Source organism: Hemibagrus wyckioides, linkage group LG12 (genome assembly GCF_019097595.1).
Source record: "Hemibagrus wyckioides isolate EC202008001 linkage group LG12, SWU_Hwy_1.0, whole genome shotgun sequence".
Taxonomy (NCBI): domain Eukaryota; kingdom Metazoa; phylum Chordata; class Actinopteri; order Siluriformes; family Bagridae; genus Hemibagrus; species Hemibagrus wyckioides.
The window spans coordinates 13,644,698-13,662,357 of NC_080721.1; the positions used below are offsets into that span (position 1 = coordinate 13,644,698).

Sequence of the window (17,660 nt, forward strand, 5' to 3'; positions counted from 1 at the left end):
ACAGATTTCAGAAGAATATGTGTAAACAGATCTACTTTACACACTCTGTGTCAGGTTTTAAAAACTCCAGATCGTCTCTGTTGCTAAAAATGACAATGTTGTAATTCCAGTGGAAGATGAGAGACTAACCTGTGCCTTGGCTAAGCTGACTAATCACTTGACTAATCTCTTTAAAACAACGAATATCACGGATTTTTGATATAGCTACTTTTTAAATTAAAATGCATTTTATTTTATTTTATTTCTTTGTTTGAATGTTCAGCATTTCAGTGTTCACTTGCCTGTGCATTTATCAAAATGTATTTAATTGGGAATGAGGGGAAATCGGAAAGGAAGACATTTAAATGGGTCTCACTGGACCTACCTGTTCAATAAGACCTACTCACTCACTGACATCACCTTCCGCTTGACAAAGTAGTCCTACTGCTTTGAATGATTCCTTATGAATTTCTTCTTATAACATTATATCATAATATCATGTATCATGTGATCTTAGTTGAAAATAAGCGGAAATTTAAAATGACAGCTGTGAAGATGTTAAATATTCGAAGTAGAGGAAATCCCGCCATGGCGTAAGGATACAGTTTCTTCCAGACCCAGTGAGTGACAGGCGGGAGGGAGATCACTTCATCTGTTGAAGGCGGCTGAAGGACGTGGATGTGGAGCGGAATAAGCGGGTAAATGAATATTTTCTAAAGATATCTTTATTATTTATCTTTATCATCTGTGGTCTCAAGCATCGGGAACTTTGTTTTGACAGTTTAAATGATCTTAAAACCGCTAAACTAATGTTAATAACTTTTCTGTGGGGGGAGAAGCGTGAAACAGTTATAATCACTTAAGTGTGTGTGAGGATTAAAATATGGTTATATGTGTTGATAGTAATGTGTAGAGGTTTTTGTTTCCTGAGTTTGAACACATTTTTGTTTATTTTCTGCTTTCCTTGTGTATTTTGTGTCTGTGTAAGGTTAGCCGCCATTTTTTCCCCTGAGGTAAATTTACCGTACAGCCAGCTGCTGATGAGGAACGAACGGAGCGCCAATTTATAATAATTAACACAATTAGCATAATTGTGAATTCTGAGGTATCCGATCAGGCATCTAGAAGAGTAAAGTGCTGCTTTCGGAGGCGAGGTCATTTAGGGTGAATTTCAGACAGTTGTGAGACCAGGCCCGGAGTGGTCATCAGGTGAACCGGGGGAATTCCCGGTGTCCTGCTGATAACAGGACAGAGACTCGCCGGATTTTTCACGTACACAGAAAAACGTATATGTTTTTAAGTTATTGTGACTGATAATGACACTAATTACACTATATTTGGATCTAAATCGGCGCATAATGAGACCGTGCATTAAAAAGAGTCGTTTTCTTTTGTCAGAGCGCGCGCACGTTTTGATTTTGGGCTAAACTGACCTTTTACCCTGTAAGCAGATTTTCATCATTAATATCACTGAGTACTTGAATGGACAATGACACTGGAACAGGGACACCAAAATAAAGTGTTACCATAATATACAGCTGGACATTTCAGATGTTAATGTGCATTTGCTTTTACAGGTGGACTGAAAAAGAACACAATGACTGAAGATGTAAACCAAAAAGAGGCAGAAAAGGCTCTCCAAATGGTTCACTGGGGCAAGAGACAGGGGTGGAAAGAGGGCCGTTAGAGCACAGCAGGAGAGATGACCATCTCCAGGAGTGTGATGAGTTGTTTGAGTCCAAATATTTTAACACTGTAATGTTCAACATGTTTATTTTTTTTATTTTTATTTATTTTTTTGTACTTCTACATTGTTAGTGTAGTTCAGTTAAAAGAGCACTGATGTTTCTAAAAAGGGGCAGTTCACCCAAAAATGAACATTCTGTCATCACTGACTCGCCCTCATGTCTTTCCAAAACCTTAAGACTTTCATTCATCTTTGGATCACAAAAAAGATATTTTTCATGATATCTGCAAGATTTATGTCCCTCTGTTGAAAGTTTATTCCCCCAAAATTCTGATGCTTCAGAATATTTGTAAAGAGATAAAAAATTAATCAAAATGAATCCAGTGGTTTAATCCAAGTCTTCTGAAAAGTCATTATGACTTTATATGATGAACAGATCTAATTTAGGCTTTTATTTACATATAAACATCGATCAGCCAACAATGTTTACAGCATTCAGTTTTGGTAAATAGAAGCACATGCTTGATTCTGTTTATATTAGTCGTTTAGCATTTATATGTGAATAAAACCTTAATTAAATCTATCAGATAAAGTGATCATGTCTTTTCAGAAGACTGTGATTAAACTTCTTGATTCATATAAATTTGTTTTACAATCTTTTTATGAATTTTTTGAAGTGCCTGAGTTTTGGGGAAATAGACTTTCAACAGAAGGACTGAAATTTCACATATTTCAGTAAAAATGGCTTCATTTGTGTTCTGAAAATAAAATAATTTCTTATGGGTTTTTGAGCTTATCAAAGCTGTAGTTCAGGGCCTGAGGATATTGATGAAATGCTTCCAGCCTCACTTACAATATTTCTGCAGGAGTGGGCTACAAAACACCTCATCACACATAATGCCATTGATGACCTCCTGAGGGGGCTTAAAAAATATGCACATCCAGAATTGCCTTCAACAGCAAGAACCTTGCTGCAAACTCCTAGACACATTAAAACATGTATGAAGTCAGGGATGGAGTGTGTTCATTTTAACATAAGAGAGCACCTAAGTAGCAGCTGCACCACTACCCAAGGGAGATAACAGAAAAAATAACAACACTGGAGATTTCATTTAATATTGATGGACTGCCTGTCTTTCCTGTGACACTGACACATGGTCCTTCCAAACCAACAAGTTTAGATTTTATTGAGGAAGCCATGAAAGACATCCAGCAACTCCTTGAAAATGGACAAGGATATTATGGGTGTGATAAATGCCCTCAGAGGGGCATGTGGGTTTCTGGGTGTGTTACTTACCCAGAGGTGGATAATCTCACTCTACACACAGATGAGACACATCGTGCTGAAATGGAAAGACGTCAGGATGATGAGGCCATTCCAGTGTCTCCATTTTTAAGGCTGCCATTGGACATGATTGACCAATTTCCAGTAGACTACATGCACCAAGCCTGCCTGGGGGTTACAAAAAAAATGATCACAAAGTGGATTAGAGGTGACCGGAATGTGCGAATGTCTGCTGGACAAATTGATGAAGTGTCCCAAAGGCTGCTGTCATACAGGAAGAGCATTCCAAGCAGTTTTGCAAGAAAACCAAGGCGTCTAGAAGACATAGATAGGTGGAAGGCAACTGAACTGCAGCAGTTTGCTGTGTACACTGGCAAGATTGCATTAAAGGGAATTCTAGCTGATCAACTGTATGACCATTTCATGATATTCAGTGTTGCCTTGGGCCTTCTTCTTTCACCTAACTTGGCAGTGGAATACAACAGCTATAGCACTGAGCTGATGACTTATTTTGTTGCAAAAATAAAAGAGCTATATGGAGACCATTTCATGGTGTACAACATCCATTCAATGGTACATCTACCAGCAGAGGCAATGAATTTTGGCACTCTTGATGCTTGCAGTGCATTCCCATTTGAAAACTTTCTTGCAAAGCTCAAGCGACTCATAAGGTCAGGAAAACAGCCTCTTATTCAAGTGGCTAAGCGTTTTGTGGAGATCTCAAATTGTCCACAGACACAATCTGTGATAGTCACAAAGTCCAAAATCACAAGACCAAACAATGCCTTTATTCTTGGGGAAGGAAAATGCTGTGAGGCCATAGAAGAGAGAGATGAGTTGGATGAGTCGGGTTCCCCAATGATATTGTGCAAGGTTTTTGAAAAATCTGAACCATATTTCAGAGACCCATGTGATTCACGAATTATTGGCTGTTTTAAAGTTCATTCAAGACAATCAGTAATGAAACTCGTCCCAGAATGGCAGCTGACAAGAACGGCCATAATGGTGGAAAAAAATAAGGGAGAATTTTTTTGGCCATCCTGCATAAGCTTTAACTCTCTCTCTCTCTCTCTCTCTCTATTTCACACACACACACACACACACACTCTTACCATAGCATAGCTCACAACCTAACATGACAAACCTCAGACAATCACGAACTTATCATTGTACCAATCTCCAATGTCTCCCTCATGATAAACAGGTAGGCCAAAGCGGACAGTAATCACAACCTCATCCACAACCTTATCATAAGAAATAGGATATTGAATGTATTTGTTGTATTAATTAATTAATCAGTCTACTAATTTGTCTGTTTTATCTCTAAACAGATGGAGAGAAAAAATTTGCATTGGTGGAATTTGCAGATGACAATTCAGTGGAAATTATTCCCACCACTTGGTTGGAAGAAACCACTGAAGTATGCTTTTGTATTTAATAAGCTTTAAAGTAACATTAACTTACAATACTTAAATCCGATTGATAATTAAAATTGGCGATTGTTTACAGGGAATGTTCTGTTACTGGACATTTTCCAAAACAAGGCAGTTGGTCAGAAATAATGCACTGCCTGACAAACAACAGTGGAGGCGGTTCCAAATAAAGAGAATTTGGCTAAAAACAGGTAATAATGATAGTAATTCAGGTCTCAGTGTGTTGTCTGTTATTTATAAAGACAATGTTAATACGTTTTCTGGTTACTGCTAAAATGACTTAATTATATTTAAATTAATATTTTACAACAACCTATTATTTTTTCAGACTCGTATACCAAAGCTGTCCAGAAATGCTGTCGCGTCGCTGAGACCTCAAACATTGAAAGTGAGGACACAACAAATAAAAAAAGGGCACACAAAAAGCCAAGTAGATTTCAGTCTGACACTGAAATCTCCTCAGATGGTAAGTTTTGGTCTTCTTTCACAGGTAAGCACTAAGTTGATTGTAGAAACCTGGCACCTATGGTCTCTGCCATCAACCACAGCTCAGTATACACTGTATGTAAAAGTCTGCATATTTCTCAGTCTGAAAGCATGACAAGACTGCAACATAAAGAATTATTGTAAATGCTGTAGGAAATTCTTTTAAATTAGAGTTTTTCTCAATTGCTAAGGTGCATGTTTTAAACTTTCACCCATTCATCAAAAAAAGAAATGGACAACAGATCCAGCAATTACAGAAGAAAATGTTTATTGTATAAAATACAGGCATTTTTCAAATTTCACTAAAAAAATAAATAGCAAATAATAACAAATAAATAAATCCCTATAATGAACATATTGTACACTGTAATAATACAGTATATTTGTATATTCAGCACTTTCATACTGTAAAAATACAGCAGTTTTATGGTAAAAGCCCAAAGAACAGAAACTCTACGTGAAAGTCCCATTACAGTTCACTGAGAAATAATGTGCAACTGCAAAGTTTAGTGGTTAGGACATTGGGCATGATTTGGAAAGTCATGAGATCAAATCTCAGTGCTTTTGATGTTCATGATCTCACACACAAACACACACACCTCACCTCACACTTATCTAGCAAAAGCAAACACTTCACAACTCCACATAAACCATCAACATAGCCTCTTTGATATATTCTTCCATGGCCTTATGCTCCGGGACAGACAGGGGATAGATGCGCCCTTTGGGCATCTTAACGTTGGGCAGAAGGTCCACAGCACAATCCCAGGATCGATGTGGTGGGAGCTTTGTAGCGGCGACTTTGCTAAACACCTCCGTGTAATCCTGATACTCTCCTGGGAGGTCCACCTCATGGCCAGTAGGGGGGGCTCTCGATGTTCGTCGACCCCAGGAGAACAGATCTAGGCGGAGGGCGCGGGAGTGCGCGTAGGCACGAGCTGAGGCAATGATTACTCCACTGTTCAATGCACCCTGTGCTCCACCGAATCGTGGGTTGATGTTGCGCCAGCCATGGGCGTCCTAGAACAACGTCCACCCTGGCCTCCTCCAACACCAACAGCGAGAGCACCTCCTCATGCATACAGCCAATACGCGTCGTCAATTCCAGCGTCTGCCACTGCACCAGTTCTCAACCCAGCGGTTTTCCTTGGATGGTTGCGATGCGATAGCGCGTTGGGTTCCTTTGTCGTGGGATATGGCATGCAGAGAGGATGCGAGTGGAGATAAAGTTCCTGGACGCGCCCGAGTCGAAGAGCACGCTGACAGAATAAGAGTGAGAGTCAAACATTAATGTGGCATCATGATACCGAGGATTAGAGAGTACTGAGCTGAGGTGGATAGTACTCACCACTGGGTGGACCGGACAGACGGGACAGGTAGAAATGGAATGACCAGATTCTCCGCAGTAGAGGCAGAGCCCATGCTGAAGCCGGCGCTGCCGTTCGTCCGCGGATAGATGGTACACGATCGTTTGCATAGGCTCTGGTGCGGAGAACTCCTCACTGGGTGAAGCCTCGGAACAGTGGTTCCCTACACCCGGAACCGCGACGAGATGTTGGGCCACTGTCTGTGCCTTCAACCGGACGGCCTCCAGGCTGCTGGAGTCTTCATATATGGCCATCTGCCGTCGGATCTCGGGCTGTAACCCCCGCCGGTACGCCGCGAGTAGCGCCATCTCATTCCATCCGCTAGATGCCGCCAGCGTGCGGAAGCGCAGCGTATACTCGCGGACGGTGTTTCTACCCTGCCGCAGAGTGAACAGCTCGTCATGTGTCGAGAGGGTGGAAGCGCCCGCACCGAAAACTGCCTTGAAGTGGGCTAGAAAGTTCGTTAAGGACGCGAACACTGGGCTCTCCGATGTCCACAAGGCCTCTGCCCAGCGTCGGGCCTCGCCGGACAACAGCGACAGGATAAAGGCTATTTTAGCGCGGTCATCGGGGAACAACTGAGCGGCCAGTTCAAAATAGAGCTGGCATTGCATAATGAAACCGGCACATTCGGCCGCGCCGCCCGAGAATAATGCTGGTTTGGCTACCGGACAGGTTGGTAGTGTCGCCACGGACAGTACCGCTTGCTGTAGTGAGGCCGCCAGAGCAGTGATAGGGTCCGGTGGAGAAGGCGGTTTGGCTGTCGGCTGTTGCGGAACCGGGGCGGCAGACGGGTCGGTTTGCAGCTGAGCTGCTGTAGGGGGTGTGCCGACGTGCTGACCTTCCATCTTCCTGGTAAGATCTCGTAGTTCGCTGTTTGTGGGGCTAGTATTCTGTCACAACACACACGGAGACAGAGAACAGATCCAACACGGCTTTTAATAACCAAGGCAGGGGGAAAAAAGGCAATACGATGAACGGAAATATCCAACTCGAAATACTAGAGCAGTAACTCGGTACTTTCTCGTAAACAGTCTCAATACTAGCCGCTGTGCTCTGCAGGTGAGGGGTTTAAGTAGGCGCCGTTTGATTGGGTGCAGGTGGTGTCATTAAAAGTCCGGTGATTGGGAGCGCGGGGGTGCGGCTGAGGTGTTTGTGCCTGACACCCACTAACCTGGGAAATGATTTTTTTTATTCCATCTTTTGATGACATGCTGGATAGATATTACATTATATATTAGTTAGGTAATGTTATGTCCTTCCATTATTTTATTTCATTCTTTTAGTAATTTGACACAATAATAAAACTATTAGGTACACTACCAGGTATTACAAAGAATGACCAGCTTTGTTATAAATGTTCAGTTTACAGATTTGCACTAAAAAAATACCATTTGCAAAATTGTACCAAAATGGTTTGACAATTAATGACTAAACAAAATTCCAATTGAAGACCAAGTCTTAACTGTGTTGCATATTACATTGTAGGATTAAATTCATTTCATAAAATTCATTCACTTTTTATGTTCTGAACAACTGATTAATTCCGTAGCTCAAATCTAACTCAGATTCTTTACCCTAAATTTATATACAATGTACAAGTTACAATGCAGAGAATAACAGTGATTATTTCATTCTATTTTTAGGAGCAACACAAGAATTTCAAGACACTAAAGTCGACTGAGGTGGAAGATTTCATTTCATTGGCCCTGAAATTTGCACCACATAGGAATTTAAAATGGTAACCACATTGTATTAGAACATTTTTAACTGAGTATCAACTAAGAGTACCGATGTAGAAGTGTTTGTATCTTACATTCCCTTTTCCACAGCGACATCTAGGGGTAAATAAATGCTGAAAGATACTATATTAAAAATAACTTAAAGAGCTGTACTATTACGTTTGGTCTATTACGGTGAATATTTTAAACAAATATGATGTTATTATTATTATTATTATTATTATTATTATTAAAACTAAAACTACAAAAACATCTTCACATAATTAGCAATCAATAGATCTATAATTAACATTCAGTTACTGTTTTTGCATATCGCATGACATTTTGATATTTTACAACCACACAGTTCATAAACAAGTTGAACAGATAAACTAAATGATTTGTTAATTTACATCTAAGAGCAGTGATAAATGCCTTTAATTATCTAAATAAATGATAATTAAATGAATTAAAATAATTGATTGTTAAATGACTAAATTAAAGGAAGATCATTGTGTTTAGGGATAAAAACATATTGTCTCATTGTATACCAGCAGGTTTTAAAGAAATGCAAGAGTTTTTAATGTTTTCCACTTCCTTGGAATAATTTAAGAAGATGAATTTTAGAAGATATTTTTAAGACGATGTAGATTTCATTGCTGTTCCGCAAACGCGGCCGTGCTTCATGATAAAAAAGGCTTATATAATAGACGTTTATTTATTTAACTGTTCATCTAAATCTTATCTAATGTCCATGTGACTTATTTCTTATTTCTTTGTTACATTTGCAGCTGACGGTGCTCGAAGACATTTAACTCGTTATATAGTTACAAATGTTTTTATTGTTATTATTGTAATATATATATATATATATATATTCATGTATTACTGTTTTGACTTTCCGACTCTTTTTTTACGTCATTTTGTGTAAACAGTTAAAACAAATGATCAATAAAAACATTTAAAACAACAGAACATTTGATTGTGCACTGCGTATGTTTTTACTAATTATTTTATTTATAATTTATATTTGAATGTATGTACATGTAAAATAAATAATGAGGTGATGTTAAGAGAATGTTCGGGGACTGTCATGGGCGGAGCATCCACCTAACTCCGCCCACGACACCTAAACCATATCAGTGTGTTTCAGCTGAACCCTGAGCTCACTCTAGCAAGCAACCGGTCACTTTCAGGTTTTCATTTCCTGTGTAAGTTTACAATGTAGAAGATTTATTTGTTGTAAATTTAAATTATTTATGATGTGGTAATGCAACAAATCCTCATACAAACGTGTTGTCAATGTTTCTCCAGTGTTTGGTGATAAAAATAGAGAAAAAATCGTTTTATTCTAAAGTGATAACATGAGCCGGCTACAAGTGATACCATTAACTAGAGACAAACTCTCCAGGAAGCAGTCTCCTGCTAGCGTGATCTCTGCCTCACACACGAGAGAGTCACAGTGCTGAGGAGATTTGTTTATGTTTGGCTGAATTCAGTTTAACTTAACAAACATCTTTATTTTAATGTTATGTGTCCTGTTTACTGAATGAATGTCTTTAATTTATTGATGTCATCCTGCAATACAGTTGTGTTTAATTGCTGTGTGTGTTTTATTGCTTTAGTGTTTTATTCCTCTTAAGGACTGCAGTCTGGACTTATTACTAATGACTAATGAATTTAGCTCAAAATTTCAATATTTAAGTGTAATTATAACAGGTTATAATTAATTATAAATATTCAAATGGGGGTTTTAGAACTAACTGTTAGAGAATCAATAACACAATTATTTGATTTGTTCGTCCACCGAACAGACAGTATAATTATGTATTAATTCCAGGGAAAGTTATCTTCCTGGCCACGAAAGAATAACTACTTTATAAAGTACTAGCTGTAATTTAGCATGTAGCAAGAGCAATGTTCAGGGACCCCGAAATTGTGAGCAAAGCACAGAGACAATCACTTGTGAATAAAATGCATTTAATAAAACAGAAACACACAACACATACTAACTACGACAGACATACAGAGAGAATAAGGAGGTAAAGAGAGATAGAGAGTATTGAAGGGAACACGGAGGAAATCAGAACGAGAGAGAGAGAGAGGGAGATAAGGAAACAGAGAAGAGACCAAATATGGCAAGTTTCAAATCGAGTTTTGGTTACACCCGTGTGAGAATCGTCAGGGTAATTAGGATTCGCCTTAATAAAGGGGCTTCAGCTTAAAATTGCAGACCTAAAATAATTAGTAACTTTTACTTGCATTGGTTTGTTGATAAGAGTCCTGATGTAGTGGACCAAGGAGGTTCGGAGTTTCAAAGTCCTCGGAGTAAGCAAGAGATTCTGCTGGAATGAAAAAGGTTCTGGTGGTGCAAACAAAAGTTCTTCGATTGAAGCTGCCGGCAAAGTCTCAGAAGAAAGTGAAAGTCTTGTCCCGAAGAAAGATCGGAGTCGAGTCGGGTGACGATAGAAGAGATCGTGCCACGGGGCAGAGCCGAGCTGAGCAGAGCAAAAAGCTGAGCAACGATAGATGGGTGCTTAGGGTTTTTATTGATCCTTTGGTCGTGCCCAGTTTTTCAGAGTGACCAATCCAATACCTGAAACTTTTGGAGGGAAAGAGTTTCTTTGTCTCCGCTCGGTCACTCATTTGCATACTTTATGGTGAAGTCGGGGAATGGATAAAGTTTCAATTAAAGTATAGTAGACTCATGTTATGTACTTGTGTGTGTGTGTGTGTCTTCAGTCAGAACTTTGGTCATCCCCGGTCAAGGCATTGATTCGCTTTAGATTAGGGAATTCTTGTTGACTTTTAACGGCAATAAAACTGCTAGGCGCAGGGTGATTTGCATGTTAAGGTCACAAGTTGATGGGGAGTTGAGGGGTGTGAGGCTGGGCTATCAGTACTTGATGGTCTGCAGAACTCCAACATTCATGGAGGCAGGATTCCTCCTTTGTCTCCAGTCTCGTTGTTTGGGTTGGGGGGGATCATTGGTTATCCAGAGCCATCAGACATCCCGGAGCCTGGCTCCCATGAGTTACAGCATGTCGGTTGAGTCAAAATGAAATAACTATAAGCGAAATAGGTCAGTTGTGAGCTGCGTAATGGTTAATTGAGTTTTGAGAAGGATGCAGCTGGCCTCATGAACAAATGATCCGACCTGGAGACGCTACATGACATACAGGTTATAATGTACAAGCTTTATTACCATGTAATATTACCTAATAATCAACATTATGGGCCTTCATACACACATACAAAGCAATCTAATGTGTGTGTGTGTGTGTGTGTGTGTGTGTAGCATTCACTTCAATAAATGGACTAAAGATAAATAAATACTAATGAGACATTAGTAGGTGTGTTGCTTTTCTTTCTTTCAGGTGTGTGTCATCGTCACTTGTCTAAATTCTCCTGAATTTCTTTATATTTAGAGAATAAATAAAACACTATACTACACTTTTGGGGCATTACATCAGATACCCCTGTCACATACTCTACAGATAGATCACAGTTTATTAAAAAGAACCAAATAATACCATATAAAATGTGAAGTCTTTTTCTCAGCTGCATTTTTTGTCTCCATCACAAACAGCCACAATGAATTTATTCAGATTATTAAGATTGTGTGATTAATGTGAGATTAGTATTATTAATGACACTTTTATTGTATTTCTTGGTCACTGAAGTAGACTTGTGGTGTAACTTCAGAACAACAAAACGTCTACATGAACGAGTAAAAAAATAATTCAATCTCGCTTTTTCTTAATTTTTAACCAAAAAGCCGACTCAAAGGGTCGATTCGTTTCTTAGTGATTCGGTTCCCGAAAGTGAAAGTGTTTGTTGTACAGCCAGTGTTGCCAGATTGCCAGATTTCACGTCTAACCAGTAAAAAAATGCATTGGGCGGGTCGATAAAATTTGAGCTGTTTTTTGATGGAACTGATGGGTTTTTATTTTTGACTCTAAACATGATATTTTATTATTTTTCTATTCAAACAAACTTCACAATAAAGTTTAATATGTAATGTTGACATTTTAATAATATGGCTCAGTTTAGGTGATAAGGATGAGGAGAGTCCAATCCAGTCAGACTTTGGCATGGTGTTTTTATCATTATCATGCCAAAGTGGGGGAAATATAGAATGTTCTGCCGAAAAGAATAGGAAAGAATAATAGTCTATAATATTTCAAGAGACATTCTTATGAGTTCTGTGAAGATTCTCTGCATTAAGTCTCTATAAAAGGTTTATACGCTATTATTCTGCTATAAGATTCGGATGGCATGTTTGATAATTAAACAAAACGTATACAGGTGGCTAACGTAGTGTGTGTGTGTGTTTCTAAATAGTTCCCTTTGCACTAATTTGCTTTGGTTTTTCTGTTTATTTTTATATTAGTTATCACAGTATGCATTTTGGCCTGGTATTTTTTTAATGGGCGGGTTTTAAGCTGTAGTTGAACTGGCATCTTCAGTTCAATCTGGCAACCCTGTTAAAGCCCCGACTCCATTTTGTCTCATCGCAGCGACTGAAACGGAGAAACGGTGTTGTTAATGTCCAACAAGACGGACTGTTCAATACAAGAAGGTAATTTTCTTTTAAAATAAACCACTTTTTATCATGTATTTGATACAAAACTGTTATATTATAATGACCTCGTGTAAAAAGAGCAGTAAGAAAACCGCTTCATTTCAGCTGATCTTCCTCTTCAGTGTGTTTCCCGGTGTGTGTAAGTGTTCGGTGTGTGTTAGTTATATATTCCAGTTTTTCTCCTCGAGTTTTCCTTCAGTTTGTTTGGTTTGTGGTTATTTTTGCTTTAATAACGTGGAACAGACATAATGTGTTTTAAAATCTGACTTCTACGAAAGTCAGAAGAAAAAACAACAACAAAAACCCCACCCCAGCCATCATCTAGGAAAGTGGGACCATGTTCCGGTACCTCAATATCCCTAGGTAAGTATAACTGATTAATTAATTTGTAGGTTAATTTGTTAATAATTTATTTAGTAAATTTTTGCCCAGTTATAGATGTGTAATGTCATTACAGTGTTGAAGACATTAGTTGGGATGAGGATGTTAAGTGTTGTTACTTAATAGGAGCTGGCTCTAACTGTTAACCGGTGTTCACTTTAAGGGAGGTGGGGAGTTTTTGGGGGCGTGGTTAGCTGCCCAGCGGACACACCAATTTGATGTCAAATATTAGTCAAGACTTGATCAAGATGCTATAACATTATTTTAAATTCAGTTTGGAAAGCAGTTTCTTCCAGTGGTAATTGGTTTAAAATAGGAAGTTAATCCTACACTGAAATTGGTTTATTATATATGTAGGCCAAAATGTTTGACGTTCAACTGACATCAAATCAATGTCATGTTTTAGACATGAAATTGATGTCATATTGACATCACATTGACATCAATAATTCAGCTGTATAGCAATTTTTCTTATAAGGCCTCATCATTTGGCATCTGCTGACTTTCCCTTTAATCTCAGTAATTTAAAAAACAACAACAAAAAATATTTTGGACAGGTTATTATTTTTTTTTATTTTTAATGATACCATAATGCTGTGTAATTACAATACTGAAATTACTATATTTTTTGTAATAATGTATTGCCAGTTAATTAATTTACAGTAGGCCTAATTTTTCACAGTGAAAATACCTTGAAATTTCTTGTCTGAATAACAATAACAGGCATCCCTTCAAATTTGAAATTAATCTAATATTTATTTCTTTTTATTATTCCCTGAAATTATTCCTTTTCGCACTGACAAATGCTTTCTCTGCTGTTCACCGCCACACCTGTAGATGGCGCTTTGCAATGGGGGAGGGGTGACGAGATCCAATTGAAGACTCCAGAATCAATCCTAACAAACCCTTCCCTTTCACATTAAAGTGAACTTTTATCAGGCTCGCTGACTCGCGCTGTGTCTTTTTATCATGTAGGTAAATGTGTTGACTACTCATAAAAATGTAGAATATAAATTATTTTGGGCAACTTTTAACACTTTTAACACAAGGAATTCTCATTGTTAAGCTGGTTTTGTAATGTCAAAAGAGTAATGTTAATTTTGGGGTCATTTTAATTTCGGTTTTTAAGGTTCAGTCTAATGGGCAGCATGGTGGCTGATAAATAAAATATTTTTTTCCCCTATTTTCCCTATACTTCTTAACTATATCCCCTATCTTTTCGTGTCCACACATTTTCTTTTTTACTCTTTCCTCTTTCATGTAACACAGTCGTAAAAAGCATTTCACTACATGTCGTACTGTGTACGATTTCGTATGTGACAAATAAAATTTGAATTTGAATTTGAATTTTTAATAAACCAATTTCAGTGTAGGATTAAGTTCCTATTTTAAATAAATTACCACTGGAAGAAATTGCTTTCCAAACTGAATTTAAAATAATGTTATAGCATCTTGATCAAGTCTTGACTAATATTTGACATCAAATTGATATCAGTGTGCCCACTGGGTAGTAGTAAATGCTACATTTGGTGTCAGAAGTGACTTAAACGCAAGAACTGTGCATTCCTGCTGAGATGGATTACGGCGCGCAGGCGAAAGTGAAACTAGAGATGCCGGTGGAGAGCATGGATATAAAAAACGAGTGTTTGTGGACACACAGCCAGGTGGTAGATCCGCACTGGATTTCGGGAGAGGCGGACGGAAAGAGTGAGGCTATCAGGTTGCAAGCTGCGGAAGCTGGCTTTGCGCCCCTCATCGCGTCGCGCGGGAAATATGTGCTTCAACAAAATGGCGCAGAAATAACGGCGCATGTGCAAGCTGGCGTGCTGTGCTCTCACTATGATGTGATGACGCAGGATGTAAACAATCCTTGCGGCCCCCAGTTCCCCAGGGAGTATGTCCGAGATTCAGACATTCGTGCTATTAAAACACCACGGTTCTCCGGTAAGACAGATTGGGATGCATTCCGAGCCCAGTTTGAATTGTTAGCTGATGCTGCAGGCTGGTCTGTAAACCATAAAGCCTTACAGCTAGCACTGTGCCTCACTGATGATGCAGCTGCATGCCTGTTGTTACTGAGCCCTGCGGAGCGGAATGATTATAATGCACTGGTTGGGGGCCTTCATAGATGGTTTGGACATTGTAGTCAGCCTGTCCTTTTAAGGACAGAATTTCATAACAGATACCGAAGACAAGGTGAGCCCCTCCAAATTTTAGCCAACGGCAGTTCAAGGTCCTTCCTTTTGGGCTCTGCAATGCACCTGCCACGTTTGAATGGCTCATGGACAAAGTGTTGGAGGGAGTTCCTCACCATGAATGTCTTGTATATTTGGATGATCTGCTAGTTCATGGTGCATCATTCGATAGAGCACTTGATTCTGTCAGTCGTGTGCTTGGAAGAGTGGTGGTGGCAGGCCTAAAATTACATCCAGATAAATGCCACTTTATGAGGTGGGAAGTTGAGTTCCTTGGCCTCTGGGGAGGGAGGGCATAGGCACCAGGAAAAAATTAACACTATCAGAGACTGGCCAGCCCCTACAGACCTTAAGCAGTTGAAGAGTTTTCTGGGGCTAGCATCTTACTATAGGAGGTTTGTAAAAGGGTTTTCGTGCATAGCTGCACCACTCTTCCACCTCCAACAGAAAGACTGTGCCTTTGTATGGACTGATGAGTGCCAGAAGGCATTCGATACCCTTAGGCAGGCATTAATTAAAGCCCCAGTTCTTGTTCCTCCTGACACTGATCTGCCTTTTGTTTTAGACACGGATGCAAGCGATGCTGGTGTTGGGGCGGTGTTGCCACAGACCGGATCTGAGGGTGAGAAGGTGATTACATATTTTAATAGGGTCTTTAACAAGCGTGAGAGGCGCTATTGTGTCACCAGATGGGAGCTGCTTGCAGTGGTTATGGCAGTGAGGCATTTTAAATACTACCTGGGCGGTGTTGCGTTCACAATAAGAACTGACCATGCAGCGCTTCAATGGTTGATGTCCTTCAGTGAGCCCGAAGGTCAAGTGGCTCGGTGGTTGGAGGAGCTCCACTCATACAACTTCACAGTAGTTCACAGGGCGGGGTCTCACCATACCAACGCCGATGCATTGTCTCCTCATCTCGTCTCGATGGCTGCTGGGGGCTGCCATTACTGTGAGAAAAGAGAGACACGGGAGAGGGAACTGTGTCAAGAAAATGAGCCTGCACAGCCCGCTTGTGGGGCACTGTTGGTGGTTGACACACCTGAGTGGAGGGCACAGCAGGAGCAAGATGGGGATCTGAAGCCAGTTCTGCAGTGGCTGCAGGCCCATTTTGGGGGATACTCATTGGTCACAAAGGGTTTGTGGTCCAAATTTGACACCGGCTGAGTGATGGGGTGCTCCAGCATGCATGGAAGGAACCTGCCACTGGGGAGTCCAGATGGCAAGTGGTGGTGCCCAAGGCTTTGAGGGAGTCTGTGTTATTGGCTTGTCATGGGAGTCGTGGGGCTGGCCATTTCAGCGTGTCCAAAACCCTACACCTCCTTTGTCAAGGGTTCTACTGGGGTTGGCACAGACGAGACGTGGAAGATTTCTGCCTTCAATGTGATGCTTGTGCTGCCTATAAGTGCCCTCTCGACAAGTCCCAGGCAGAACTGCAGAAGCAGGCTGTGGGGGCCCAAATGGAAAGAGTTGCTGTGGACATCATGGGCCCATTTCCTGTCACGGAAAAAGGTAACCATTTTGTACTCACTGCTATGGACTATTTTACTAAGTGGCCAGAGGCCTATGCGATTCCAAACCAAGAAGCAGGGACAGTGTCTGATGCCCTGGTGGAGGCTCTGTTTAGCAGGTTCGGGATGGCAGAGGTAATTCATAGTGATCAGGGGAGGAATTTTGAATCCAGGCTGTTTGCGGCCCTGTGTGAATGGCTAGGCATGCAGAAAACACGTACAACTCCCTTGAATCCCCAAAGTGATGGTCTTGTTGATAGATTTAATAGGACCTTGGCCCAGCAGCTGGCCATCCTCACAGCTGACCACCAGAAGGACTGGGAAACTCACCTTCCATTTATTCTCATGGCCTACAGATCAGCGGTACAGGACTCTACTCAGTGCACCCCTGCATTGCTTATGCTGGGATGTGAGCTTCGGACCCCACCAGAGTTGTTGTTTGGGAAGCTCCCAGATACACCAGCTGTACCAGCTGGACCGGAGTATGCAAGGTTGTTGCAGGTGTAGCGTCTCCAGGTCAGATGACTTGCTCATGGAGTCAGTTGCATCCTTCTCAAAACTCAATTAACTATTACGCAGCTCACAATTGAGCTATCACTGCTTATAGTTGTTTCATTATACCTCAACCGACATGCTGTAACTCATGAGAGCCAGGCTCCGGGATGTCTGATGGCTCTGGATAACGCCTGACCCCCCAACAAGTCTGGAGACAAATTAGGAATTCCACCACCATGAATGTTGGAGTTCTGCAGACCATCAGTACTGATAGCCCAGCCTCACACCCCTGGGACTCGCCATCAACTTGTGACCTTAACACACAAATCACCCTGCGCCCAGCAGTTTTACAGCTGTTAAAAGTCAACAAGAATTCCCTAATCTAAACCGAATCGACGTCTTGACCGGGGGGTGACCAAAGTTCTGACTGAAGACACACACACACACATACACACACACCTACCCACACACACACACACACGCGCACCCAAAGCATCTGGAAACGCTCGTCCTGACCCCCACACGCACACACATAAGG

At 40.5% G+C, this 17,660-nt stretch overlaps 2 protein-coding genes across 14 annotated transcripts in view; both read left to right on the plus strand.

Annotated features, from left to right (window-relative positions):
* The first annotated feature begins 91 nt into the window (after window positions 1-91).
* On the plus strand, window positions 92-8,933 carry LOC131362404 (uncharacterized). Its single transcript, XM_058404376.1, has 5 exons — window positions 92-677; window positions 1,557-4,371; window positions 4,461-4,575; window positions 4,713-4,850; window positions 7,884-8,933. The coding sequence occupies exon 2, from the start codon at window positions 2,865-2,867 to the stop codon at window positions 4,071-4,073; it is 1,209 nt and encodes a 402-aa protein (XP_058260359.1). The 5' UTR covers window positions 92-677; window positions 1,557-2,864; the 3' UTR covers window positions 4,074-4,371; window positions 4,461-4,575; window positions 4,713-4,850; window positions 7,884-8,933.
* A 3,507-nt stretch (window positions 8,934-12,440) lies between these two features.
* The window catches only part of LOC131362395 (NACHT, LRR and PYD domains-containing protein 12-like), a 54,173-nt gene continuing 48,953 nt past the window's right edge, over window positions 12,441-17,660 (plus strand). For 3 of the 13 annotated variants that reach the window (XM_058404329.1, XM_058404330.1, XM_058404339.1), the window contains exons 1-3: window positions 12,472-12,540; window positions 12,822-12,906; window positions 15,685-15,749. In XM_058404329.1, coding sequence (XP_058260312.1) covers window positions 15,691-15,749 — 59 coding nt within the window. In that variant the 5' untranslated portion in view covers window positions 12,472-12,540; window positions 12,822-12,906; window positions 15,685-15,690. The other 10 variants (XM_058404340.1, XM_058404331.1, XM_058404336.1 and 7 more) reach the window with 9 other exon arrangements.